The sequence below is a fragment of the Panulirus ornatus genome, chromosome 43 (assembly GCF_036320965.1).
Source record: "Panulirus ornatus isolate Po-2019 chromosome 43, ASM3632096v1, whole genome shotgun sequence".
In the NCBI taxonomy this organism is placed as follows: domain Eukaryota; kingdom Metazoa; phylum Arthropoda; class Malacostraca; order Decapoda; family Palinuridae; genus Panulirus; species Panulirus ornatus.
Genome location: NC_092266.1, coordinates 17325345 through 17353331, shown reverse-complemented (window position 1 = coordinate 17353331; position 27987 = coordinate 17325345). Strand labels below are relative to the sequence as shown.

Sequence of the window (27987 nt, the reverse complement as noted above, 5' to 3'; positions counted from 1 at the left end):
TATTTAGTGCAAAAATTCTACATCAAAATATAATGTTTAGAGATATAAAACACAGTCCTTACTGCTTCAGTGAAAGATGAATCAAGAGACACTGAAAGCGAGGTGAAGGGCTATGGTGGATCATTTATCAATGAAGTTCACTGGGGTTAAGAAGAATACACAGGAGATAGCAGGGTACAGTAAATTCTCTCATTGGCTTTTAAAGGATGGCAGGTGATGGCAGACAAATTCAGTGAGCAAAATACAGTTTTCTTTCACTAACTTTCATAGGTTCTATAAACAAATCAAGTATGTCTGAAACATCCATGAAAAATATAATAAACGCAGGGAAAGAACTATCTTTTCCAGTATTTTCTGAAGTAATCACTACCTGGTTACATGAAATCCACAACTCAATAACAAAAATATTTACACTTATCAACTGTACTCATGTTCTGGAATATCGAATTCTAAAAAACTATGTAACGATATATTGTAAAAGAGCAATCATGTTCTTTAGATTACTTAAATTGTAAGATTTAGAAAAAGAACATACACTTTTCACAAAGAATCTGACAATTTCAATTGATAAAATACTTCCTTGTGTCAGGTTTTACTTGTTTCACAAATCCTATTAATCACCTAAGGTTAGGATATTGTGTATCGTGGTGCACATTGCAGTCTTAAAAGTCAGATGACATAATTCGATGCCTCAGTTATCTCGTGAAATGCACATTTTGCCTGCTGTCCTTGTGTTTAGTGATTTTTTCTTTTTTTCATACAATTTGTCATTTCCTGCATTAGCGAGGTAGCGTTAAGAACAGAGGACTGTGCCTTTGGGGGAATATCCTCACTTGGCCCCCCGTTTCTGTTCCCTCCCTTGGAAAATTAAAAACAAGAGGGGAGGACTTCCAGCCACCCCAACTTTTTCCCCTTTCAGTCGCCTTCTATGACATGCAGGGAATACGTGGGAAGTATTCTTTCTCCCCATCCCCTATTCACTATATCTGCTCTTGGTAATATTTTTCCTTTCCCAGTAATCAACCATACATCTCAAGAAGTTGTTCCAAGAAGACAAGGATTGTATTCTTACTTGGGAGCAAGAAAATGTATCTACAAGTGAGATTTCAAGATGTAATGGTATGGCAAGTTCAACATTCACATTTCTCTTTCTTCCTTCTAAGCTCATTCCTTCAAAAAAGCTGAGTCTTGTTTACATAGGGGGACCAGTAAGGTAATTTATGATGTGATGAAGTGCAAGGTGTTGAAAGACCCATCCCTGTCAGGCTATCAGTTACTTAACTGGTCTTCCTGGGTTAATTTGACCCAGTTTTTCAGGGAAAGATAACATTAAGGGGAAGAAAAGTGTCTAGATGGTGAACAAAGCCCTATCAATGTCTTGAAATCTCTCTTGTATACAAATCTTCTTACTTCTAAGCAAAGATACATTCCTTTTTTTCTGAGACAACAGCTTAGGATATTTGTCACTGGTAGAGTAAAAAAAAATCATCCAGAACAAAAAAGAGCCAAAATATCATTTAACACAAGGACAGCCAGCAAAGGCCTGCATCTCTCTACTCTCAATACCATAGGGTAACTGAGTCAGCAAATCACTGTGCCATGCTGCCAAACATATGATATTCTCACCACTGGCAAGTAATAGGACTTATTCTGCAAATAAAACCTAAAACATTTTTTTGGAGACTAAAACTAGACTGAAAACAATGTCATTCTTTCAAGGAAAAAAAAAATATTCAGAATGATTTTATGCAAACTGTTTTATCTAGATTGAAATAAATATGACAGTGAAGTCTTCCCTGGTCAAAAGAAGAAATCTAGTGTTATTAAGTACTATAGACAGTTCTCAGCCTAAGTAAAATCATGACCTTGCTAGTGTCACTTAAAGATGTGAATAAGTACATTGCTCTGACCCACCTACAAAAAAAGCACTGCCAACACCCTAAAGTTACACCTGCTACTGCCCAAAGCACGCCAGTTCCCAACCCAACACTTGTAACCATAATACCAAGTCACATCACAATCCATTAGCTATTATGGTAAAGTGTTTGGTGTAGGTAAATAACAAGTGATATACTCTTTCTGATAATAAGAAAACATTGAAAATAATCTTAAGATTTTTTAGTCATAAGTTGCAATACCAGGCGTTATGAGAGCACTGCACATTGTAAAATATTTTGATATGGTGAGATGTATAATTTCACTTTCTGAGATTTTCCAGTACTAAAACTGTGATGTAAACTCTACAGCATATTGCATGTGAGGTACAGTATTCAAGTAAGTGTGTTTAATGATCATTCATGTCAACAGTGATATACAATTTGGAACATATACCGTATTTACTGAGGAATATGTGAAATATGATATGACCCACACCAAAAGGCACACTGTCTTGGTTCAAGACAGACTTAACAGATAAGAGATGCAGTATATGTTGAGAGGGAATGGTGTTGGACAGAAAGTACCTGAAATTGTGAAGGAATTTTGTGTAGGAACCAACCCATAAGTCTGAATTAATCAGCGAATTAACTAATTGCTTTAATGTCAGAGTGCAATACAAGTATATTCTACAACCAAGATCATTAAATAAATACATTCAGACATGGTAGAGGGTCATTATTCACATCAGTAAAAATATTAGTGTATCATTTATGTTGCAGTGTACCATATGTTAAGGAAGTTGACAAAAGTGGATTACAGTGCAAATGTAGTTCCGGCAAGAAAGTCATAAAACAAGTTTTATACCTTAGAAAGGCTATTTCTTTCAATGTGGGACAAAAGTGTGCATGGTAAATAATACAGCTCTACTCCCTTTAAGACACTTTAGGATTAATCCCAATAATTTACTGTATTTCCCTACATTTTTTTGCTAAAGGTATCATGACCTCTTGCAACTTTTTGGTTACCACTGTCCAGCTTTTCTTATATCATAATTCCAGAGCCATAAACTAACCACATGAGTGAACTTGACTCATTACTGAAAAATTGTGAAATGAACAGAAAAGAAAAAGAAAAAGAGTGAAGAGGGAAAGGAAGGTCAGGATTGAAAAAGGATGGCTTGCCTGCTGGTCTTCCTTGTACAAAGAGATAGCTACATAAACTCCCTGGGAACCTTTAATAAAGTTGTAAAAGAAGGTAGTCAAAGGAAGTTCTTTTAAGGCATCAAGTTTGTGCTATGAAGGATTTTGTAACCTTTCAGGAAATTCTTGAGTGTATACAGGTAAAGCAAACCTAGCTCCTTCATATGAAAAGTTTATATAAAGCTCTGCATCATGTTGGAAATCTGTCAATAATGAAAATGTTTCCAAAAAGGTGGGCTAATGTGGTTTACTTCCCTGAATCCCTAGATCAGACACTTTTCACAACATTGTAATAATGAAAGTTCATTTTATCAGCCTGAATAAGAGTAATAACTTAATCTTACAACACATGGTGCCAGTGACAGATATAAGTGAGAAACCACAAAAGTTGGTGTCTGAGTTTGGGAGTGTGTCAAATGAGAAAGTTGAGAGCAGATGTGAATAAAAGCAAGGTCATTAAGCTTAGCAGTGCAAAGAATCAGGTTAGTCAAGGTATGATTTGAAGAGAGAAAACGTGAAGGAAGTAGGTTGTTCTAGATACCTGAGAGTGGTCATGGCAGCAAATAGAACCATGGAAAAGAAGCGGAGTCAGAGAGTGGATGAGGGGGCAAAGGTTCTGGAAGCATTGAGGAGTGTGTGGAGAGCAGTCCTTACCTGGAAGGTATAGTAGTCCCAACAATGTTGTAGGGATGAGACATGTATGGAAGAGGATGAATGTGTTAGAAATTAAATGAATATGGTGTGAGGAGAGTTGATGAGTAAGTAATGATAGGGTAAGAGAAAGGTGTGGTAAGAAGATGAGTATGGTTAAGAGGGCTGAAGAGAGTGTGCTAATATGGATTGGATATATGGAGATAATGAGTGATGAGAGGATGATAAAGAAGTTTTATATGTCAGAATTATGGAAGGAGCAAGGAATAGGGAAAAACCATACTGAAGATGGAAGGATGAAGTGAATAAGATTTTGAGTACTTATGCTGAACATAAAGTGAAAGGCATGCACAAGATAAAGTGAAATGGATCAATGTGGTATACATGGGGTGGAGTGTTGTCAATAGACTTAGTCAGGGCATATGAAGCAGACAGGGGAAACCACAGAAAGGTCTGTGGGGCCTTGAGGTGGACAGGGGGACTGTGGTTTCAGTGCACTTTAAATGACAGCAACAGAACAGATGTGAACAAATGAGGCCCCTTCTTCATCTGTTCCTGGTTCTACCTCACTAACACAGGATATGGTGAACAAGAATGATAAAAAAAAAGAAAGAACATTCAATCAGAGAGTAATATAGCAAACCTTGCAATTATGATTTTGAGATCCCTTGGAAAGTAAGGCACACATCAACACTCAGTGTTAATATTGTGGTATCCCAGGATGAACATATAGACTGAGATGGATATTTTTCACTATATCTCAACAAGAATTCTTCTGACCTGTATGCTCAGTTGAGGATCCAAACAAGGGAGCTAACTCCTGATTAGTTCCAAGGTGGGAACATTCCTTAGCCAGTGGTCAGTACTTGTGACAAAGGGAAGTCTACAGTAAAATCCTACCAACATATGCTATGACAGGAATTTTTTTTTACTAAATATGTCAAGATTAATCTGTACCCCTACCAATATTCATACCCCTCTAAACCCTGAGTAAAGGCAAGGAAAGAAGAATGTATAAGTTATGATAAAAGGGAATAACCACGCCTACTCCAGCTGAATTTCAAATCTTTCCAGACATCTTTAACAAAATGTTATAAAATATATCATAATGTTTAGTTTTTCATTAGTGAGGCTAAAAAAACTTAGTAAAGTACCAATGACATTTACTATGAATGAGTGAGAATTAATATGCTAGTACATCAATAACAATTTCTGTTGCTCTACCTTCCCTTAACTTTTCTGTTCTGACAGTACTATAGCTATCTTTCCCACAGACAAAGCAATTCTCTGATTCCTGTTTCTCCTCTGACTCTACCTGGATGACTCTAACATTCCATCACCTCCTGATGTTTCTCTTATCAATCCTACATCTCTTCTTGCAAACCCTTTTTGAAATGTGGGAAAAGTTATTTTCCCTCTGGACACTGCAAGGATCATGGTCCTGATGGCATCCATCCCATGCAATGAAAGAGTGTGCCTCTGATCTTGCACCTGTGCTCATCTGTTCTGTTTCTGTATAAAAATCAGAACTTTTCCTTCTTCCCGGAAGCATGTGTTGGTAAATCCCAACCCGAAGAAGAGTGATTGTTCTAACCCCTCTATTTTCCCAATGCTTTGATATCAACCATTTCCAAAGTTTTTGAATCCCTCCTCAACTCCAATATCCTTAGACATCTTGAATCTAACATTTTCTCTCTGATTACTAGTATGGGTTCCATGGGTTCCATAAGGCAAGATCCACTGGTGATAATCTTTCCTATCTTACTAATGTCTGGTTATCATCCCTGAAAGATTTTGGGAAATCCTATGTTGTTGCCCTTGACATGTCCAAAGCTTCTGACAGGGTGTGACATTGGGTTCTTATCTCTAAGTTCCCCTCTTTTGGCCTCCCTTCCTCACTTTCCTCCCCCATATCTTGCTTCCTCTCCTGATCTATCTCGATTGTTGTTGATGGATCACCCTCTGACCCTTTCTTCATCAACAGTGGTAACCTTCAAGGTTCTGTCCTGTCTTTTACAAGTTTTCTCCTTTTTATCACCAGTTTCCATTCTTACATAAATAATCAAATGCACTCATATGCTGAAAACTTAACACTGCTTTCCTTCACATCCCTGTACCTTGTCTTGATAAAACTTCCTCAATAATCTCAGACTTGGGCAGGATATTTCAGTGGGGCAGAAGAAATCTAGTTAAGTTTAATGCCCCCAAGACCCAGTTTCTATCCATCTCTCTATCAAAAATTCCTCAAAATTTTCCTCTCTGTAATTTCACCTCTTGACTCAATAAACATACTTGATATTACTGTAACATCCACTCTATCTTGGAAAACCCACATGACAGAATTAGCTAAGTCTGCTTCTATGAAACTGAGACTCCTATTCAGATGTCAAAATCTCTTTTCTTCCGAACAGTTGCTCCATTTATACAAAGGATTGATCCATCCTTGTATGGAATACTGCTCTCATATCTGGGATGGTTCTAGCTCTGCATTCTTACCTGAGAGAGTAGAGTTGAAAGTAGTCAGACTTACAAACTTTCTCAGGCAAACTTCAAAACTTGACCTGCTTGTTTTATGCAGCAATGTTGGTCTTATATAGCTATTACTTTGGTTTTTTGCTCCCAAGAGCTGGCTGCTTGTGTGTCTAAATAACTCTTCAGATCATACAATACTCAGCAAGCTGCTGCATTCCATGACTGCTGTGCAGCCATTGGTAACTGGGCTGTTTTGACAGCTGTTCCTTTCCCTACACCTCAAGACTTTGAAACTCTACCTTCCCATATCTTTCCCAATAGCTATAACTTCGCATATTCTTAAAGACAGGGTTTTTCACTTTCTCCAAAATTCATAAATATTTTTCCTTATCTCTTCTTTTTCCCTTTATTACCCTCTCTATATCTAAATTAAGGACCAGCCTTGATGTGGACTTTTGTACACACTGGAACTGAGAGAGAGAGAGAGAGATATCTTTTCTTTCTTTCAAACTATTCGCCATTTCCCGCGTTAGCGAGGTAGCATTAAGAACAGAGAACTGGGCCTTTGAGGGAATATCCTCACCTGGCCCCCTTCTCTTTTCCTTCTTTTGGAAAAAAAAAAAATAAAAAAATAAAAAATAATGAGAGGGGAGGATTTCCAGCCCCCCGCTCCCTCCCCTTTTAGTCGCCTTCTACGACACGCAGGGAATACGTGGGAAATATTCTTTCTCCCCTATCCCCAGGGATAATATATATATATATATATATATATATATATATATATATATATATTTTTTTTTTTTTTTTTTTTATACTTTGTCGCTGTCTCCCGCGTTTGCGAGGTAGCGCAAGGAAACAGACGAAAGAAATGGCCCAACCCCTCCCCCCCATACACATGTACATACACACGTCCACACACGCAAATATACATACCTACACAGCTTTCCATGGTTTACCCCAGACGCTTCACATGCCTTGCTTCAATCCACTGACAGCACGTCAACCCCTGTATACCACATCGCTCCAATTCACTCTATTCTTGCCCTCCTTTCACCCTCCTGCATGTTCAGGCCCCGATCACACAAAATCTTTTTCACTCCATCTTTCCACCTCCAATTTGGTCTCCCTCTTCTCCTCGTTCCCTCCACCTCCGACACATATATCCTCTTGGTCAATCTCTCCTCACTCATTCTCTCCATGTGCCCAAACCATTTCAAAACACCCTCCTCTGCTCTCTCAACCACGCTCTTTTTATTTCCACACATCTCTCTTACCCTTACGTTACTTACTCGATCAAACCACCTCACACCACACATTGTCCTCAAACATCTCATTTCCAGCACATCTATCCTCCTGCGCACATCTCTATCCATAGCCCACGCCTCGCAACCATACAACATTGTTGGAACCACTATTCCCTCAAACATACCCATTTTTGCTTTCCGAGATAATGTTCTCGACTTCCACACATTTTTCAAGGCTCCCAAAATTTTCGCCCCCTCCCCCACCCTATGATCCACTTCCGCTTCCATGGTTCCATCCGCTGACAGATCCACTCCCAGATATCTAAAACACTTCACTTCCTCCAGTTTTTCTCCATTCAAACTCACCTCCCAATTGACTTGACCCTCACCCTACTGTACCTAATAACCTTGCTCTTATTCACATTTACTCTCAACTTTCTTCTTCCACACACTTTACCAAACTCAGTCACCAGCTTCTGCAGTTTCTCACATGAATCAGCCACCAGCGCTGTATCATCAGCGAACAACAACTGACTCACTTCCCAAGCTCTCTCATCCCCAACAGACTTCATACTTGCCCCTCTTTCCAGGACTCTTGCATTTACCTCCCTTACAACCCCATCCATAAACAAATTAAACAACCATGGAGACATCACACACCCCTGCCGCAAACCTACATTCACTGAGAACCAATCACTTTCCTCTCTTCCTACACGTACACATGCCTTACATCCTCGATAAAAACTTTTCACTGCTTCTAACAACTTGCCTCCCACACCATATATTCTTAATACCTTCCACAGAGCATCTCTATCAACTCTATCATATGCCTTCTCCAGATCCATAAATGCTACATACAAATCCATTTGCTTTTCTAAGTATTTCTCACATACATTCTTCAAAGCAAACACCTGATCCACACATCCTCTACCACTTCTGAAACCGCACTGCTCTTCCCCAATCTGATGCTCTGTACATGCCTTCACCCTCTCAATCAATACCCTCCCATATAATTTACCAGGAATACTCAACAAACTTATACCTCTGTAATTTGAGCACTCACTCTTATCCCCTTTGCCTTTGTACAATGGCACTATGCACGCATTCCGCCAATCCTCAGGCACCTCACCATGAGTCATACATACATTAAATAACCTTACCAACCAGTCAACAATATAGCCACCCCCTTTCTTAATAAATTCCACTGCAATACCATCCAAACCTGCTGCCTTGCCGGCTTTCATCTTCCGCAAAGCTTTTACTACCTCTTCTCTGTTTACCAAATCATTTTCCCTAACCCTCTCACTTTGCACACCACCTCGACCAAAACACCCTATATCTGCCACTCTGTCATCAGACACATTCAACAAACCTTCAAAATACTCATTCCATATATTTTTTTTTTTTTTTTTTATACTTTGTCGCTGTCTCCCGCGTTTGCGAGGTAGCGCAAGGAAACAGACGAAAGAAATGGCCCAACCCCCCCATACACATGTATATACATACGTCCACACACGCAAATATACATACCTACACAGCTTTCCATGGTTTACCCCACACGCTTCACATGCCTTGATTCAATCCACTGACAGCACGTCAGCCCCGGTATACCACATCGCTCCAATTCACTCTATTCCTTGCCCTCCTTTCACCCTCCTGCATGTTCAGGCCCCGATCACACAAAATCTTTTTCACTCCATCTTTCCACCTCCAATTTGGTCTCCCTCTTCTCCTTGTTCCCTCCACCTCCGACACATATATCCTCTTGGTCAATCTTTCCTCACTCATCCTCTCCATGTGCCCAAACCACTTCAAAACACCCTCTTCTGCTCTCTCAACCACACTCTTTTTATTTCCACACATCTCTCTTACCCTTACGTTACTCACTCGATCAAACCACCTCACACCACACATTGTCCTCAAACATCTCATTTCCAGCACATCCATCCTCCTGCGCACAACTCTATCCATAGCCCACGCCTCGCAACCATACAACATTGTTGGCACCACTATTCCTTCAAACATACCCATTTTTGCTTTCCGAGATAATGTTCTCGACTTCCACACATTCTTCAAGGCCCCCAGAATTTTCGCCCCCTCCCCCACCCTATGATCCACTTCCGCTTCCATGGTTCCATCCGCTGCCAGATCCACTCCCAGATATCTAAAACACTTCACTTCCTCCAGTTTTTCTCCATTCAAACTCACCTCCCAGTTGACTTGACCCTCAACCCTACTGTACCTAATAACCTTGCTCTTATTCACATTTACTCTTAACTTTCTTCTTCCACACACTTTACCAAACTCAGTCACCAGCTTCTGCAGTTTCTCACATGAATCAGCCACCAGCGCTGTATCATCAGCGAACAACAACTGACTCACTTCCCAAGCTCTCTCATCCCCAACAGACTTCATACTTGCCCCTCTTTCCAAAACTCTTGCATTTACCTCCCTAACAACCCCATCCATAAACAAATTAAACAACCATGGAGACATCACACACCCCTGCCGCAAACCTACATTCACTGAGAACCAATCACTTTCCTCTCTTCCTACACGTACACATGCCTTACATCCTCGATAAAAACTTTTCACTGCTTCTAACAACTTTCCTCCCACACCATATATTCTTAATACCTTCCACAGAGCATCTCTATCAACTCTATCATATGCCTTCTCCAGATCCATAAATGCTACATACAAATCCATTTGCTTTTCTAAGTATTTCTCACATACATTCTTCAAAGCAAACACCTGATCCACACATCCTCTACCACTTCTGAAACCACACTGCTCTTCCCCAATCTGATGCTCTGTACATGCCTTCACCCTCTCAATCAATACCCCCATATAATTTACCAGGAATACTCAACAAACTTATACCTCTGTAATTTGAGCACTCACTCTTATCCCCTTTGCCTTTGTACAATGGCACTATGCATGCATTCCGCCAATCCTCAGGCACCTCACCATGAGTCATACATACATTAAATAACCTTACCAACCAGTCAACAATACAGTCACCCCCTTTTTTAATAAATTCCACTGCAATACCATCCAAACCTGCTGCCTTGCCGGCTTTCATCTTCCGCAAAGCTTTTACTACCTCTTCTCTGTTTACCAAATCATTTTCCCTAACCCTCTCACTTTGCACACCACCTCGACCAAAACACCCTATATCTGCCACTCTATCATCAGACACATTCAACAAACCTTCAAAATACTCATTCCATCTCCTTCTCACATCACCACTACTTGTTATCACCTCCCCATTTACGCCCTTCACTGAAGTTCCCATTTGCTCCCTTGTCTTACGCACTTTATTTACCTCCTTCCAGAACATCTTTTTATTCTCCCTAAAATTTACTGATAGTCTCTCACCCCAACTCTCATTTGCCCTTTTTTTCACCTCTTGCACCTTTCTCTTGACCTCCTGTCTCTTTCTTTTATACTTCTCCCACTCAATTGCATTTTTTCCCTGCAAAAATCGTCCAAATGCCTCTCTCTTCTCTTTCACTAATACTCTTACTTCTTCATCCCACCACTCACTACCCTTTCTAAACAGCCCACCTCCCACTCTTCTCATGCCACAAGCATCTTTTGCACAATCCATCACTGATTCCCTAAATACATCCCATTCCTCCCCCACTCCCCTTACTTCCATATATATAAATAAATATATATATATATATATATATATATATATATATATATATATATATATACACATACATATATATATGTTTTGGACGGAGAAAACATCACTTTATTCTTCCTAAAATTTAATGATACTCTCTCAACCCAACTCTCATTTGCCCTCTTTTCACCTCTTGCACCTTTCTCTTGACCTATTGCCTCTTTCTTTTATACATCTCCCTGTCATTTGCACTACTTCCCTGCAAAAAGCATCCAAACGCCTCTTTCTTTTCTTTCACTAACAATCTTACTTCTTCATCCCATCACTCACTACCCTTTCTAATCTGCCCATCTCCCACCTACCTCATGCCACAAGCATCTTTTGCGCAAGCCATCAGTGCTTCCCTAAATACATCCCATTCTTACCCTGCTCCCCTTACCTCTCAACTTTTTCCATTCTGCACTCAATCTCTCCTGGTACTTCCTCACACATGTCTCTTTTTCAAGCTCACTTACTCTCACTCTCTCTTTACCCCAACATTCTCTCTTCTCTTCTTAAAACCTCTACAAATCTTTACCTTTGCCTCCACAAGATAATGATCAGACATCCTTCAACTTGCCCCTCTCAGCACATCAACATCCAAAAGTCCCTGTTTCACTCACCTATCAATTAATACATAATCCAATAAATAAATATTAATATGCACAAACACCACTGGAAAGAGAAAATACAAAAATAAGAAACTGTGAGGACTTTTGTTAATTACATCCACAGACAGCGTGGGGAAGAAATCAGTCTCATATGTAAGATCTCCAAATTTGCTGATGATACTTAACTAGGAGGTAGAGCTGTAAACAGATGGGATTGCAAAATGATTCAAAGAGATCTTAACTTCCTAACAGAGTGGTTAGACAGATGGCAAATGAAGTTTAATCTGGATAAGTGTAAAGTTATGCACTGTGGAGACAAGAATATATGTTACAACTACAAACATTTGGAAGTTATCTAAATCAAATGAGCAAAAGGACCTTGGAATTGTCATTTGGAACAATCTGAAGTACACTAAACAGTGTCGAACAACAAGTAAAAAAGGCAACCAAGTGTTAGGCTTCATAGCTGAACATATATTACAAGACACCAGATACAATTCTCACAGTTCATAATTCTTTAGTAAGACCACACCTTAAATATGTAGTTTTGGTCCCCAAACTATAAAAAAGAGAAGGAAAAATTAGAGCAAGTACAAAGATACACGACAAAAATGATCCAATCCCTTAAAAATCTGGCGTATGAAGAGAGGCTAAGATGCAAAGATCTCTTCTCCCTTAAAAAAATGTAGACTTCATGGTGTCTTTATCCAAGTGTTCAAAATTCTGAACATGTTTGATAAAGTAAGTCAAATAATCTTTTCAAAATACAAGAAAATATGGTTACCAAGACAAATGAAATAAAACTCAAAGCTAAAAGATGTAGTACGGATATGTGAAAAAGCAAAAAGCATCTTTTCCTATGGAAGTGTTGAGCACTGGAACAAGATACCACCAGACTAGTGAATGCTAAAACCATAAATACCTTCAAAAGTTGTTGAGGCAAATATTTCATAAATTCAGGTATACTCTGAGAAAAATCCCAGAAATAAACTGTATAAACAACAGGGTTAATAGGGACACAAGAGGGCTAATGTCCAGCAGCAGGGAGTCGATGATAGGTTTTTTTTACCAGACAACCCAGTTGTGGGCCAAACAGGCCTCCTGTTTTCTGTCTTTCTCATGCAAACTCATGTAAAGCACACTCTTTTTATATGCACACATCTCACTTACTCTTTCGTCACTTACTTGATCAAACCACTTCACACCACATACTGTCCTCAGACATTTCATTTCCAACACATGCATCCTCTTCTGCACAACCCTATCTACAGCCCATACCTCACAACTACATAATACTGCCAGAACTGCTATTCCTTCAAACATACCCATTTTTGCCCTAAAGAAATTCTGGCTGAGGTATCAACACCTACATAAACTGTATAATTCCTCCAACTCTAGCTCCTAGTGGGCCAATGAGCTTGATATGTCCTGTGAAGGCACTCAGCACTCACATACACCCCTGCCATAAGTCCAGATCTTTGCCTTGAATTATGGCAGAAAATCTCAATTCATAAAAATATGTGTGGAGAGGTTATCCAGGTACTGTATCCATACTGGCTGAGTAGTTGAAGTGTTAAGTATCATGAGATAAGAACATTATCAAATGGAGAATATGAGAATTCACCAATACTGCCGATTAAATCTTACAATAAATGATATGAGGAAGTCAAATTCAACGTATGTGAAATTGAAATGCAGGCCATTATTGAAACTTCTAAAGATACAAAGTAATGTATATGAGATTACTCTTTTAGTGAGATAACTTTTCTTTTTGGCAAGAGAATTATATATGATATGAACAATTAAATAACCTATCATTTGCTCTAGGCTTGTAAACATTCCAGTCATTCAACCTTATGCTGTTTTATAAACATTACAGTCATTCACCCTCTTACTGTTTTATAGGTATTTATTCCTAGCTTGCTGACATTCCAGTTATTCATCCTTTTTTCATGTAAAACTATTCAATATCAAGTTTTCCTTGCAGACATTCCAGTCATATGCCATTTTTATGTGTAAAAGTATTTAATATGAATTTTCCAAACACTATTGTTAATGATGGTATCACAATCAGGCTTTCATCAACACTGGCTAAGATTAACAACTCTGTCATTGTATTCAGCATAAATGTTGGTGTGTTCAAAACTATCCTCAAGAAGAGAATTGTCAACCAGTAATGAAACCTAGAGACATATCAAGTAATGTACGGGAATGTTACTTTTTTGCTAGGGAAGCCTTGTACTTTATGCATTGGCTTTATTTAATAATTTTTGTAGAAACTAAATCTCTTTCTCACATCTACAGCAACACATCCCAAGCAAGTTTTTCTCTATAAAATAGTCACTATGTATGTACCTTTGAATCTATAGCAGTTTAGCTCACATGTGTAAAGCAGTTGCTATCCACCTGCTCAATACAAGAACACAAAGGATGACTCCAGTGAGTTAATCAAAGCTGATAAAGGTGTGGCTGAATGATGGGACAGTGGTTATAATGAATAATGAAATGGAACACAATGATGGTTTTTATCGATGTCAATTAAATCTTTACATAACAGATAACAATGACTGTGGTAAAAGAAGTTAAACTATCAATTGTAGAAAGGAGACAGACTATACTGAAAAATCCTTTCTTTGGATCAACCAATGCCCTTTGTAAGTAATCACTTACACAGGGACTGGTGTTACTTGCCTCAATGCAATTGGAAAGCATTTAAAACCAATACTGAAAAGCATCAACGAATATCAACATGGCTTTTGGGAATGCATTATATCTGACATTTACTAGAAAACACAATTCACATGTAAAATAGTGACTATGGATGGATGTTATATAATTCAATGTGCAGTCAGAATTGCTAAAGTATGTGCTGTACAATACTATCTAAATATCATAAGATAAAGTGTGTGATATATGTGCATTAAGAGTAGCTGTTAAAATGATGTGATCTACTGTACATCAAAATAAAGTGTAAGCATATTACATTGCTAAATGTTCTCAGAATGTGTATCACTGCATACTGTCATGACTACTGTTAGTAAATATGTTGATGCCAGTTTGCTCTTAACTATATGCTGTGCTCCAGGTATCCAAATCACACTCATTACCCTTTGAAAAGGGTTCTGCAGCAGCACGAATACAGTAGTGTTTTATTCAATTTCTTTTAATTTTGTTATTCAGTACAAACGATAATTCACATATATTCTAATTAATCTGCACCATAAAAATCAAGAAGTTAAAAAGATACAGCTTTTTACTGGTATAATCCATTCCGAGTATTCACATATATGGTGTGAGCGTGACATGGTGTAGGCATAGTGACCACAAGTGAGGATGTGGGCTGGGTTGGCGGTATGGGCGTGCAGGTGGTGGCAGCACCCTAACCACATCTTTTGACAAACTTACTCACCTTTACACGTTGTAGGTCTATGGGACTCATTATGGATCCTTGGAAGAACTCTACAGTAGTGAAGTGTCGCTTAAATAATCCTTCTAGCTCCAGATCCGGCGGCTTTCTGCATACAAAAGTTTAAACAAAATAATATACAAAAATATATACAAACACAATAAGAAAAAAATAACTGAGAAAGAAATGAGAAAAGATGGAAATAGGCACACCACAGTTGGTCATGTACACTTGCAAGTCAAGGTGGGAGTCCACTGCCCAACAAGAGTCTGGCCACAACTCCGGAAGGACAGACAGAGAGGAGAAAAGACTGAAGAGCACGGTACATAAATAAACTCTGCCATCTTTCATAGCTGCTATCACACTGAGTAGCTGGAAAGTTCTTCAGCATGCCTCAGTGTTAGCACAGCACGTTAGGTGGTGCAGTTCTACTTGTGAAATGATTTGCACTGTGAAAAGGGGGCAGGGGCCTCCCAACTGACGACTGTGGGTGCCACACTACCCCAGCTAAGGGGCCAACATGCAAAGGCCCAAGGACGATGCTGTAGGGGTAGGGAGGGCACATCTGTGGTCAGTGTTAGCAGGCACCAAGACCAACACATGTCAGAGACTACCACTGCAACAAACCACTGCATCTTACTGATATGATCAACATCAGTAAGACACTGCTAATAACTTCATAGCAGTTGTTTTTAGCTTAGTTGTTCATGTGTAGGTAACCTGGGAAGGCATGCCTCACCATCCACTTATCATAACCCATCCACCCATCACCTTGTCCAACAATCTTGAACCTGGTCACAGGGGGGGAAAGAACAGGGGATGGAGACACCAGCCTCATGCGAATGAGATGTTGAACTTAAAACTGGTCAGTATGTAGTTTTGTGTTAGTATACAGTGAGCAGTAGCATATCTCTGGTAGTACATGAGCTAGATGTTACACAGGAAGACACAGTCACCAGCTCCCGCTCGGCCAGTTCTCAGGCTACATGGTGGAGGGGGGGGGGGGACATTTACCTTCACACGGGCCAAGTCCACTGCACTCATTATGCTCCCCTGATAGAAGCTTACTGTTGTTGAGTGCCGCTTCAAAAGCCCTTCCAATTCCAGGTCCGGTTCTTTTCTGTTCAAAACAAGGGTCAGAATACTGAACTCCTATTTCCCAGGGGTGAATAACAATACTGAACTCCCGCATACCAAGGGGGATGTATAACAGCAAGTGTCAGGAGAGGAAAAGGCTAGGCAGCAGTGATGATTATGGTGCTGGTATTTATAAGCAGTATGAAGAGACAAGGAAACAAGCACAAGCCACTATCAGATGGGAGGGGGGGTCAGCATTAGCAGTTATTAATGATGTGGCTGTCAACTGGATTGTTAACTGGCTGGATGGCAAGCTGGATTGATTTCAGAACTATACCCTTCCACACTTAAGAAACATGATCCCCATATTGTTCATGATGACAAAACAGGATGATCTCTGACTGAATATACAGGTAAAATATATATATATATATATATATATATATATATATATATATATATATATATATATATATATATATATATATATATATATATATCCAATAAACATATGAATCAAACTTGGAGAATAGCTTCATTCACTAATTCTTCCTAATTGAATCATAACATATCTAAGACATACAAATGCCGTTCAACTTTAATATGTGATGCTCCTACTGAAGGATACTGTATTATATATTACTTGATTCCGCTTGCAAGTGGTAACATAACATGTGAGATGTCGCCTTCAATGGAGCAGTATCATCATCAGCAGACAAAAAAGACTACAGCATCAACGAGGACCGTCTCCTCCTAAGGGAGCCACCTCATCCTATTCCTGCATGGGGTGTAGTCCTAAAGTTGCAGGGACCCCATAAAAAGAACCCTTGGGTGCATAATTATGACAGTGATTTCATTTGAGTCTTTAACTCTGAGAACAAAATAATGCATCTTCCAAGAATGTTATAAATACTGACCAGTACAAATCATAAAGCAAATTGTCACTTATTGTTCCTGTGAATCTTAAGGACTTAAAACACTGCATCCCAATTTGATTTATTGATGAATGGAGCAAATATTTTCTGAGAAGTCAAAACATAGCTATTATACTACCCTAAAGGAAATTACACAAATGGATAGATCTTTTGTAATAGTCTAGAACGATATGTAAGATTATTCAAATATTAAGCAAATTAACTGGAACAACAATACAATAAACCAGAATTATTCAAAGTTGAATAATTTAAAAAGTTATCTTACTCGCATGTATGTCTAGTGAGATAAAACTGAAAATACTGAATTCATAAAGACCTTTTCATACTACGTGGAATAGGAATGGTTATAAGTATCATAAAACAATTTATATGAATCTGGAGGTCATATTAACAATGAATCCCATGACTGCCATCAAATTTATGGTGCATCACTGACTGCTAAATTCTGAGTGTTTTATTGAAAATGGTGAGTGTATTATGTGTGTGTTGGAATAAAACACTGATTTACTAGGAGCTTATAGGGTTTCATAACGCAGGTATATCTGGTAAACTTTCCACAAAGGTTGTGTGGAAAGTTTCCCGGTGTGAACATCTGGGATATTTGCTGATGCTTCGGTCCTGCATAAGGTCAACAGACAATCCATGTGCACATACGGATGACTGGAGCATCATGTAGTATGGGTCCCAAGCCATAGTCAATGTGGGTGGGGCTTAAGCAAGGTGGAGTGTTCAGACTCTTGCAACACAAGTACGGATTTGGTAGCATCATATGCATATGCTCAAAAGTAACATAATTAGCTCAAGGTTAAAATGAACATTCATACAAAGAGGCAAAGGAAATACACATAAGCAGCCTTGGCTACACAGAGTGAATAACCATTTAAACGAGCTCATTACTCTTTCCCTAATATGCAGTTTACATTAGCTTATGCAAAAGATAGGTGATTAATAAGTAAAGAAATAATAATCAACTGGCAAGCAAATCATCCAATGAAATCATTCATTTTGATTCAACTGAAAATAATGAATCTCACTGTAATAAAGGCAGAGTCTAAAACAGTCTACCTTTCCTAAACACACCTTTCTCATTCCGATGCGACAAGATACTGTGGCCGTGTTCATATGACCGAGAAGAGTATAAGAGAATTGGACTTGAACAAACCAATAGGTGCACTGGATCCTGAATCAAGCCAGCTAAGAGGAAAACAAAGCTCTTCACTACCTTTGAATCAGTCCATGAAGAGTAATAGAAATAATGAAACTGAATGTGAAGTCATGCATATGAAAAAATTTTTAAGTGATAATGATTTGGCATTAATAATAATAATAATAATAATAATAATAATAATAATAATAACAATAATAATAACAATAATAATAGCAGTAGTAAGTGATAATAAAATAATAATAATAATAATAATAATAATAATAATAATAATAATAATAATGATAATAATAATAATAATAATATAAAATCTTTATTCATGAAGCAGCACTGGATATGAATAAGATGGGGCAGGGTAAAGTGGGGAAATATAAGTAGTATATAGGAAAATTGTTCAGTACCTTGACACGTTCTAAGTCTACAGAGTTAAACATTGTCCCTTGAAAGAACTCAACGCATGTGGAATTTCGCTTCAACAATCCCTCAAATTCCAGATCAGGCTCGTTCCTGCAAAAGTTTTTCATTAAACGTTTGAAAATTACTGAATATAAAATGAGAATCGGAAGGTGAACCAAATCAGGCCATGCTCTCTGGAATCTGCTATAACTTGGAGCAAGCTATAACTAAGAGGTTAGTGAAAACATAGGGTCACTTACCATAAAAAAGGCAACCATACTCTGTAATTCAAAACAAATTGCATAAAAACAGTTGGAAAGGAACTGGAGTGGTGTTGCAGTCATTAATTTGACAAATTCTCCATGTCATTTTTCTGTGTTAAACAAATATACATTTATCTTCAAGTGTTAAATCCATGGTTTCAATATACAATGAAGTAGCCTCAGTGGTATATTCCACAATATATCAAGCTTGAAAGTGAAAAATGTGATTTGTAAACTCAAAATGAAAATTAGGGCAGCAGTCAATTATGTATGGGTTATGGGTTGAGGTTTCCTCAAATTTTTTACAAAGATCTTCACAAACAAAGCCTTATCTTAGGATACCCAAGGATTTCTTAATCATCATAGCTATCAGGGTAGAGATATAATGGACTATTTACCTCTCACATGTTTACCAATTCACTGTTCAAAGGGCTACATACTTCTAGGTATGAATGTATTCATTACTTAACTTGCAATTTTCTTGTAAAATCATACAATAATTTGTGCTTTTCCCTGTAAAGTGCATACAATACCATTTGACAAAAGTCATTAGTAAAAATATCTATTTTTCTTCTTGTAAGGTGTCACTGCATAAAAAGAAACAAATATCATATGTGGTCACAGACGTTATCTGGCAATGCCAAATTTCCCTTTCACATGGAACACAGTGTCAAGTGGCATGAAATAAGGTAGCAGTTGGTAGGCAGCCAATGATCAGGGAGGTATATTACCAGTACTAACCACCTGTGTATCAGGAGAGTTAGACATTTGCTTAGTGAGCCAACACTTAGAGGTTGTCATGGGGCACTCCTCTGACCTAGGTAGTTGTCTTTTCTTTCAGCCTCACTAACACATGGACTCCTGATATTCTGTCCACAAACATACAATCTCTTCTTGCCATATGTAACACTTGACAACGCTCAACCCATGCAGTTTATTCTTTGTAACTCTCCATTTTCCTGTGGTGAGCACTATGCGCTAGTCCTGCCTTTTGGCAAAATGGTAGGAGCAGTGGATAGAAGTATAAGGTGGGAGCATTTAGGCAAGAGCATTAGATAGAAACTTAGGTAGAAAAATATGGTACAAGCTTAGACAGTATTAGTCATTAAGAACATTAGGTAGGAGCCTCTGCAAACACTGCGCTAGATTTGCCCCCTACCAGTGGCCTGTTAAGGGTGAGGCACTAAAGGCTAAGTAGCGGCACTGGAGTTCTTTAGTTATGGAGACTATTGCCATGGCCACCCCTCTGAGGAAGTTCCAACTGGAACAGATGTCAGAGATATATATAGATAGCTTATTGCTCAAATCATGCTAACTGCTGCCCTTGATATTCTCTAGCACTATGCAAGCTTTGATTCCTTGCTATTCTGTTCACCATAATATGAGAGCTGCTGCTTGCTCTGCAAACAGCAGTATCATGCACAGGCAAAACATATCTATGTTTATTGCTAAATAATTGTGTACCACGTCTCAAGGAAAAATATCGTCATATAAACATTCCAGGAATGAATGTTGTTGCTTAGGATATCAAAGTTGTTGAAAGTTATGTAAGCAGGCCATCTACCTTTTCAAACATCACTTTGTTTTTAATAGTAAATCTTACTGAAGCAATTATACCATAAATGGTAATCTTATTCAATAATGTTTCCATCTATGGATTTTATATTGTAATAAGTACTGTATATAAATCAGAAAATTCCATACATGCATCATTGGAATATCTTAATATTCTAAATAACCTATTTTATAATGCCTGATCATATTATGTAGAAATGATGGCAGACTGATTATTATTGTATGGTATCTGTAAATATAAGCAGTACCATTTCAAGCTAATCAAAATTTTCATTCTAAATCAGATTAATTTTTGAAATCAATACGGTAGTGATGAGGAGCCCTGCTGAATAAAATACTGTATGACTCCATTTTGTTTGGCAGGTGACTCTGAGCATAAGGATTATGTTTACTTTACCTGTGCAGGAACACAACTTCTACATCCACGTCCTCACGATCTTCATGTAAAAAGTCTTTTAGGAAATGGCTGACAGACTCATAAGTGATATGGCCACACACCACGATGTGTCTGTTTTGCAGGAAAGGAAGGATGGAGGAAGGGAGAGAAATAATATAACATTAGGAAATGCTCCTGTCAAGACTGATATTTCTGATAGCAGATCTTTCAGGTCTCACACAAAACTTTACAAACAAAAATTATGATAACTTAAAAGTCTCACAAGTCTTTAAAGGAAAAACAAAATACAACATAACCAGAAATATCAGCATATTTTCTTTAATACATTACAAAATAAAAGAAGTCTTTCCAAGTGAAAAGGAAATATTCTAACACTGCCAACTATATATATATATATATATATATATATATATATATATATATATATATATATATATATATATATATAATTTCAGATCACTGCATGTCTCTACGCATAATAATTTAACAAATGGTTAAGCATAACTTTGATTCAAGCAAATTAACCTACTTTAGCCCTAGGAGAGATTGTTTTCTTTTGCAATTAGTCCATTCCATTCATCTTTTTGCCCTTCAATGTTACTAAATGAACTAATCAAGTTTCTAGGGCAGAAAAAGTTTTCATAGCAGGGTAATATGTTTTGAAAGCTTTTACCCCAGCAAGACTGACCAGTAAGCCAGTCAACTCAACATGCATAAAAGAGTAGCACAAGTCAGCTGCCAGTCTATAAGGGAGTTTTCCCTAAGTACTGTACAGTCTACAAAAGGATTAAATGAAAATGTCTGAGGGAAAGTTATAAGAACTTACAACTGAAATTCTGAGAATTTAGTATGAAAGAAAACAACCTTTCTAGGATCAAAATAGGTTTTCTTTCATACTATTCATTTTCAACTGTTTGCCCAAAAGTGAGAAATCTAGCAAGTATATGGGAAGTGGAAGATCTTATGAGAAAGAAACAGCTAAGCAAAGGAGACTGGAACAGGATGACTGCAGACAAAAGGTCAGATATTTCAAAACGGCTGGAAACCTTCATAAGTCATCAGTAATGACTAAAAAATTTACGTCATTTAATGTATGCAGAATAAAAGTTCCAACAATTACGGAATAAACATTACAGCGCAGTAAATTCTTTGTTGACGACAATAAAAATGTTTTCTCGAATATCTACAACAAGAAAATGTTGGAATAGTTATAATCTTACCGAAAATGAAACTAACATTATAGAGTGTGTCCTAGCTACCGTGCAAGATTTTGAAAAAAAGCAAGATTATTATGCTTGGATGCCATATGTTTTACAAAGGAAGCATCCTCTTGCTACAGTGAGAGAAACAGTCAAAGCTCTGAGGAGAAACAATCTAAAACAAAAATTCAATTCACATAATACCCAAAAGTCTTGCAAAACCATATCTATCCTTAGCTACATTAAAAGAAAAATCATGAAAAAATAAATTCCTCAAAAGAATTTGTTTTACAAATAAACCACTTGCCTAGAACATGCTAAAAGTAAAATGTGCTTTGAAGATTAGCTGAATAATCATTACCTTGCTAAAAAAAAAGGAGTACAGAAACAAGTATTACCATCAAGAGCTTGCTGCAACAATAGTGAAAATTGTAGGAGCTCATACATAAACTTGTAAAGTTAAACCAACCATGAACATACATCCAAAACACTAAGTTATGATCACACTTCCAGCAAATAAATACACTAATATTGAATGTAATGATCATCTATGAAAGCAATCGAACAGGATCAAGGTATGGATAAAGTACAAACAAAATCATTGGTTTACTTTACAAAATAAAAGACAAACCTGAACTGAAAAATCCATTCATTCCTTAAAAAACTCAAAAAGAATAAAGGAATTTGCATTTGAATTAAAAAAATCTAAGGATAAACTAGCTACTATGCATGGTAAAGTTATTTTCTAACTGCAGCATATGTTAACCAATACCTCTGGACCTACTTTAAAATTATATACTTTCTAGCTGCCATCAATAACAATCTATGTCAACAGCATGATGAAAACTGCTAATCCAACCCTAATGACATCAATAAAATGAGAATATTAGAATCTATACTCTGTAACACCATCAAAATTTCAAACAAGAAGATAAATTTGATTCAAAACTTCCGTATAGAAGATACTTGCCCAACTACCAGCAAAGTGAAATATTTTTCCACATTAGCTCAGTCATAAAAGTTTTTGCTTAAACATACAATGAAGTAAACTAAAACAAAAACTGGATCTGAAAATTAAAAAAAATCTTCCTGAACAAGCAACGAAAGCACAGGATACTGGACACCAACACTTGCAACATGAGGCCAAATTAGACCATCTGGACTATCATATGGGCTAAACCTTCCTTCTATCCAAGAACTGGCTTCTATCTTGTGTTCATCACATGGCAGTGCCATAGGGCTTCCCTTCTCTATGTGGTCCTGCCAAATGAAGTGTAATCTCACCACACTCCTAGTATATGACAAAATTCACATAAGTATTTACTCGTTTTTTTTTTTTTTTTTGTTAATTCAAACCAAATATTTACTCTACAGAAAGGTTTCTGGGGCTTGGTTGTAGATAGGGGGTAATAGTTCTGACAAATCATACATGACAGGTAGAATGTGGAAGTGAATGAATGAGGGAATTTTTTCATCTGACCCTGGTGCTATCTTGCTCTGCAGGAAATGGTAACATGCATGAAAAAATTTTCATTCCCTGGATCTGCATCTTCAATTGATGTATCTTTATACTGTACATTACTTCAGACTTTGCATGTGTTTTTGTAGTACAGGTACACCACCAATTTTCCGGCAACTGATGGTTTGGCACTTCCTTTAGTCCGGACAAAATTACATGAGGGAACTTGAAATTATTGCGGCCACCAGACTAGTTTACTGGATGGCCACAGAGAGCGCTGTGTGTAGGGCGCGCTTATTTACATTCTTTACAATGCACTTGTTGGTGGAGATACTGCAATTCTGCGAGATTCTTAGATTATTTTGCTTAAATTTAACCCTAGCTATGGCTTCTAAGACATATGAGTATCAGCCATGGTATCAAACGTAAACACCAGTCCATATCGATCCAAGAAAATGTAGAACTGTTGAAAAAATTGGACTGTGGTGTTTCGGTGCATAGGCTGTGTGACATCTACAGTATTGGTTTATCAACTGTTTATGATATAAAGAGGTAAAGGAAGAAAATACTGAAATTCTACGCAGACAGTGATTCCAAGAAGCAAATGACGATTAGAAAAACTATGAAAGATGGTAAAGATACTGAACATGATGGAGTGATGATGGAATGGTTTTGACAGCGTCGGAGTGATGGAGTGGACTTGTCAGGTAGCATGATAATGGACCAGGATAAGTTGTTCCATAAAGAACTTAAATTACAACATGAGTGTGACTATAGCAAAGGATGGATTCAAAGATTCAAGAAGTGTTATGGAACTTCCATGAATAAAGTGTGCGGAGAAAAACGGTCTGCCAAACATGAAGGAGCTGCCGAGTATGTGGATGAATTTGCGAAACTCATAGCTGACAAGCACCTCAGTCTTAAGCAGGTGTATAATGTATTTCATTTACTTTTTCATTTACATTTAATATTTGTTTAATTTAAATTTCTAGCAGTCCAATGGTATACTTTAGACATATAGGAGATGTATAATTAGTGGGTTAGAGGAGTGCTGATGAATTATCATTACGTGACCATGGTTGGTCTGGCAAAATGGTTAATTCGGCAAGGCTTTGGAATCAAGAGTGCCAGAAAATCGGTGGTGTACCTGTACAATTCCAGTGGGCTGATGGCAACAGTAAGAGCTTAACAAGCTCACAAAATCAATAACAAATGCAACTGTTTTGTTATTCAAGTACTCTCCTTCTTATACTTATGTGTCCTTCCAAAAAATACTTACACAGTGATATGTAACATTCTCCTAAAACAGTAGTTAAAGTACAAGGATAAGTATCAAACCTTATCAATGCTATGTAGTTTAAAGTGGGTCAGCAATCATTTACTTAGCAATGAGGCTGACATTTAATGGGAGGCAAAACTGCTACAGAGACTCATGACTTGCATGAACTATGTTTCTATTGTTTACACTCCCCCTCCATCACTCCACATACTGATGTATGAATTCCAGATTCATTTCTATGAAGGACCAGTAGGAAATAAATCTTCAAATTGGGGCCAGACCCAACCTAATCATGTTCATCAGGATATATGGAGGTTGCTGTCTCTCCTTGGACCAAGTCTGTTATGACCATCACATATGAGTCTGTCTGGTATGACCATCACATATGAGTCTGTCAGGGTAGTCTTTGTGAGGGTTTCCATGATGAATGTTCCTGTAATAGGCCCCATATTTCATTAGACAGCTGCAATATGGTAATCTTTTTATCTTCTGATGTCATGTCCCATATTGGTGCAAGTGAGAGATATGCAGGGTGCATCAGGTAGGAGAAGCCCCATCATAGTGACCTTTGCATAACAAATTAGCTAAACAGCAAAACATCAGACTGTGAAGTTTACATTTGTTGGGAAAACCTACATTTTTCAGTATGCTGGACCTTGTCTGAATCTAAATTCCAAAATAAAAAGGCAAACAATGTCATGCAAGATCTAAACATGCCTATTAAGGCAAAAGACCATTCACATAGACAGACCCCCATCATAATGAAGGAACTAAGGTTTGGGGAATCTAAAACTTGCTACCTACATCGGAGTAGGTAGGAATCATGTGCATACTTTGAAGACTTTGGTAACCAGGAACCTTCCAAATTGGCATCAATCCTTTGACTGACTAATCCTTAACTAAAGTAGTAAGACATATGACAAGGTTTAAAGAGCAACTGATTTGCAAGTCTTAGTTTATTCCCAAATGGAAATTTGTAGGAATGAAGTTACCTGGAAAATTTCTTGAATTTGGCATCCTAAGTAGAACAGTTCATAAGAAACAATGACAGAACACTCCTGATGCTCCAAGAACTGCACTTGATGTATATTTAATGGAATCCCAATTGATTCTCACTCAGGTTTTGAAATGTTTTGGCATAAAGTGGAACACATGAAAAGGATGCACTTCCCTTACACACACATACACACAAAAAGGAAAAACCTCTCCAAGGAAATAAAAGCATGTAATTAGTGAGAACAACCCTTTACCCTTTCTGTCAGACCCAATGCTTCTCAAGTTCTTTTCTTCTACAGGGTTCCTAGATATGCATAACCACGTGGATCCCTCTACCATCATTTCTTTTTCAGTTTTTCCAGACATCATTGAGGGTGGGTGCATCACCTTGTGCTCAAATTCCTTATTTGTGTTGTTTAGTGTTTAGGTCCAACAGACCCACGGATAGTGATAGTATGAAAGATAAATAACCTATAAGTTACAAATGGCCTAAAATACTAAATGGCTTCTGCCTGTCTTATAGCAAGTCCTCATAATGAATAGTTTTTGTATTATGTTGATAAAAGTGAAAATCTATATGAAAATATAAAGGTCCAGCATACTGAAAAATGTAGGTTTTCCCAACAAATGTAAATAGAATCTGAAAATTTATATGAAAATAAAGTTATTAGATTCTATTTTGTTTTACAATAACTACATACATTTTTGTTTTCCTTGTTTACATATCTTAGTAAGGTAAAGTAAAGCTTAAAGTTCATTTACATTTTTTCTAAACAAATTGTAATAAGAACTATTTTTTTTTCTATTTTTCCCCATCAGGTCTGTTGGACCCAAGGGAGGTGAAATTTTCCAAACACGTGATGATAGTGTTCTATTGTTAATAAGACAGTTCAAATGGACAATGGGAAGTTCATTTTCATGGGGTACTGTTTTCCCCAGCTAAGACAAAACCGAAAAGAATTTCTGTTTCCTTAAATAAATTCTTCCTGACAAAGAAGAAGGAAGTCTCCAAACCAAACCAAAAGTTCAGGGGCAAAGATTTCCAATGGTTGTTATCTAACGACTCCACTGTCACTATCACTTTCTCCTGCTCACATTCAGTTTTATATAAATGCAACTCAAAAGGAGTTGGGGATACCATTCTTCCACAAGTCATATAAATGTCTTTCAACATCAATGTGAAAGACTAATTCCTTGACACCGTTAACAGAGTTTCCTTCAACTCAACAACAAGATGGAAGACTAATCTCTAAGATTTCTGGTAGGAGACATATAAGTCAATCTGGGACAGAGTGTTTCACTCATAGATAATGCCAGCATAGAAAAGTGTAACAAAGGAAGAAGCCTGCCACTCAAACCAAACAACAGAGTCAGTTCTCACTTTGGTAAATTCCCACAAGACAATTAAAAGACAATACCTAAACAAAATCTGCAACAGATGGGCAGATTCTCCTTCTTAGCTCATGTCTCCCAGAACTCATAATATAATAATATATAAAAAAATAAACCCATTTTGGTAGATTCTTTCCAAAGGAGTATCACCCATAGTGAATTCATTTACAATCACCATAAACACTTCTTTCCTGGTACACATAACTCATCAATGAGGGACAATCAAGCCTTTAATATTTATGCCATGGAGGTAGACTGGAACCAGTGGGATGTGATGTATCTCTCCTAAAACACAAATGTTTTCCAAAGCTATTCAAAATCTAGATCCTTTTCAGGGTCTAGTGACCCTAACTGCCAACCTGTGGAGAGTTCATCCCTTAATCCTAAATCTGCTCAACCACTTTCCATTGCTAATATTCATACCATAGCACCATTTTGAGGACCTTTCCTCTATGGCAGATTCAAGCAGAGAATTTTGGGTTCTACACATTTCTAATTTCTCCAAGATATGAACAAAAACAACTGAAGAGATGATCACTTACTACTTAGCCTCATGAAATCAGCAGATAATATCAGTCAGTCCAGATAATACTCCAATTCTCTGTGGCCTCATATAAGGAGTTAATCATAAAAGGTATGTTCCTTTGTTTCCTTCTTACCTCTTCCATGAGAAGGAAAAATTATAAAACACATTACCTTATCAAACGAATGTCTTAA

At 37.5% G+C, this 27987-nt stretch overlaps 1 protein-coding gene across 48 annotated transcripts in view; it reads right to left on the bottom strand.

Annotated features, from left to right (window-relative positions):
* slo (calcium-activated potassium channel slo) overlaps positions 1-27987 on the bottom strand; it is a 1069848-nt gene that overhangs the window by 531240 nt on the left and 510621 nt on the right. For 32 of the 48 annotated variants that reach the window (XM_071687045.1, XM_071687095.1, XM_071687043.1 and 29 more), the window contains exons 8-9: positions 20946-21056; positions 15141-15246 (exon numbers count right to left, since the gene is read on the bottom strand). In XM_071687045.1, coding sequence (XP_071543146.1) covers positions 15141-15246; positions 20946-21056 — 217 coding nt within the window. Of the gene's footprint in view, positions 1-15140; positions 15247-16151; positions 16258-18715; positions 18822-20945; positions 21057-27987 lie in introns of all 48 variants that reach the window. The other 16 variants (XM_071687052.1, XM_071687051.1, XM_071687065.1 and 13 more) reach the window with 2 other exon arrangements.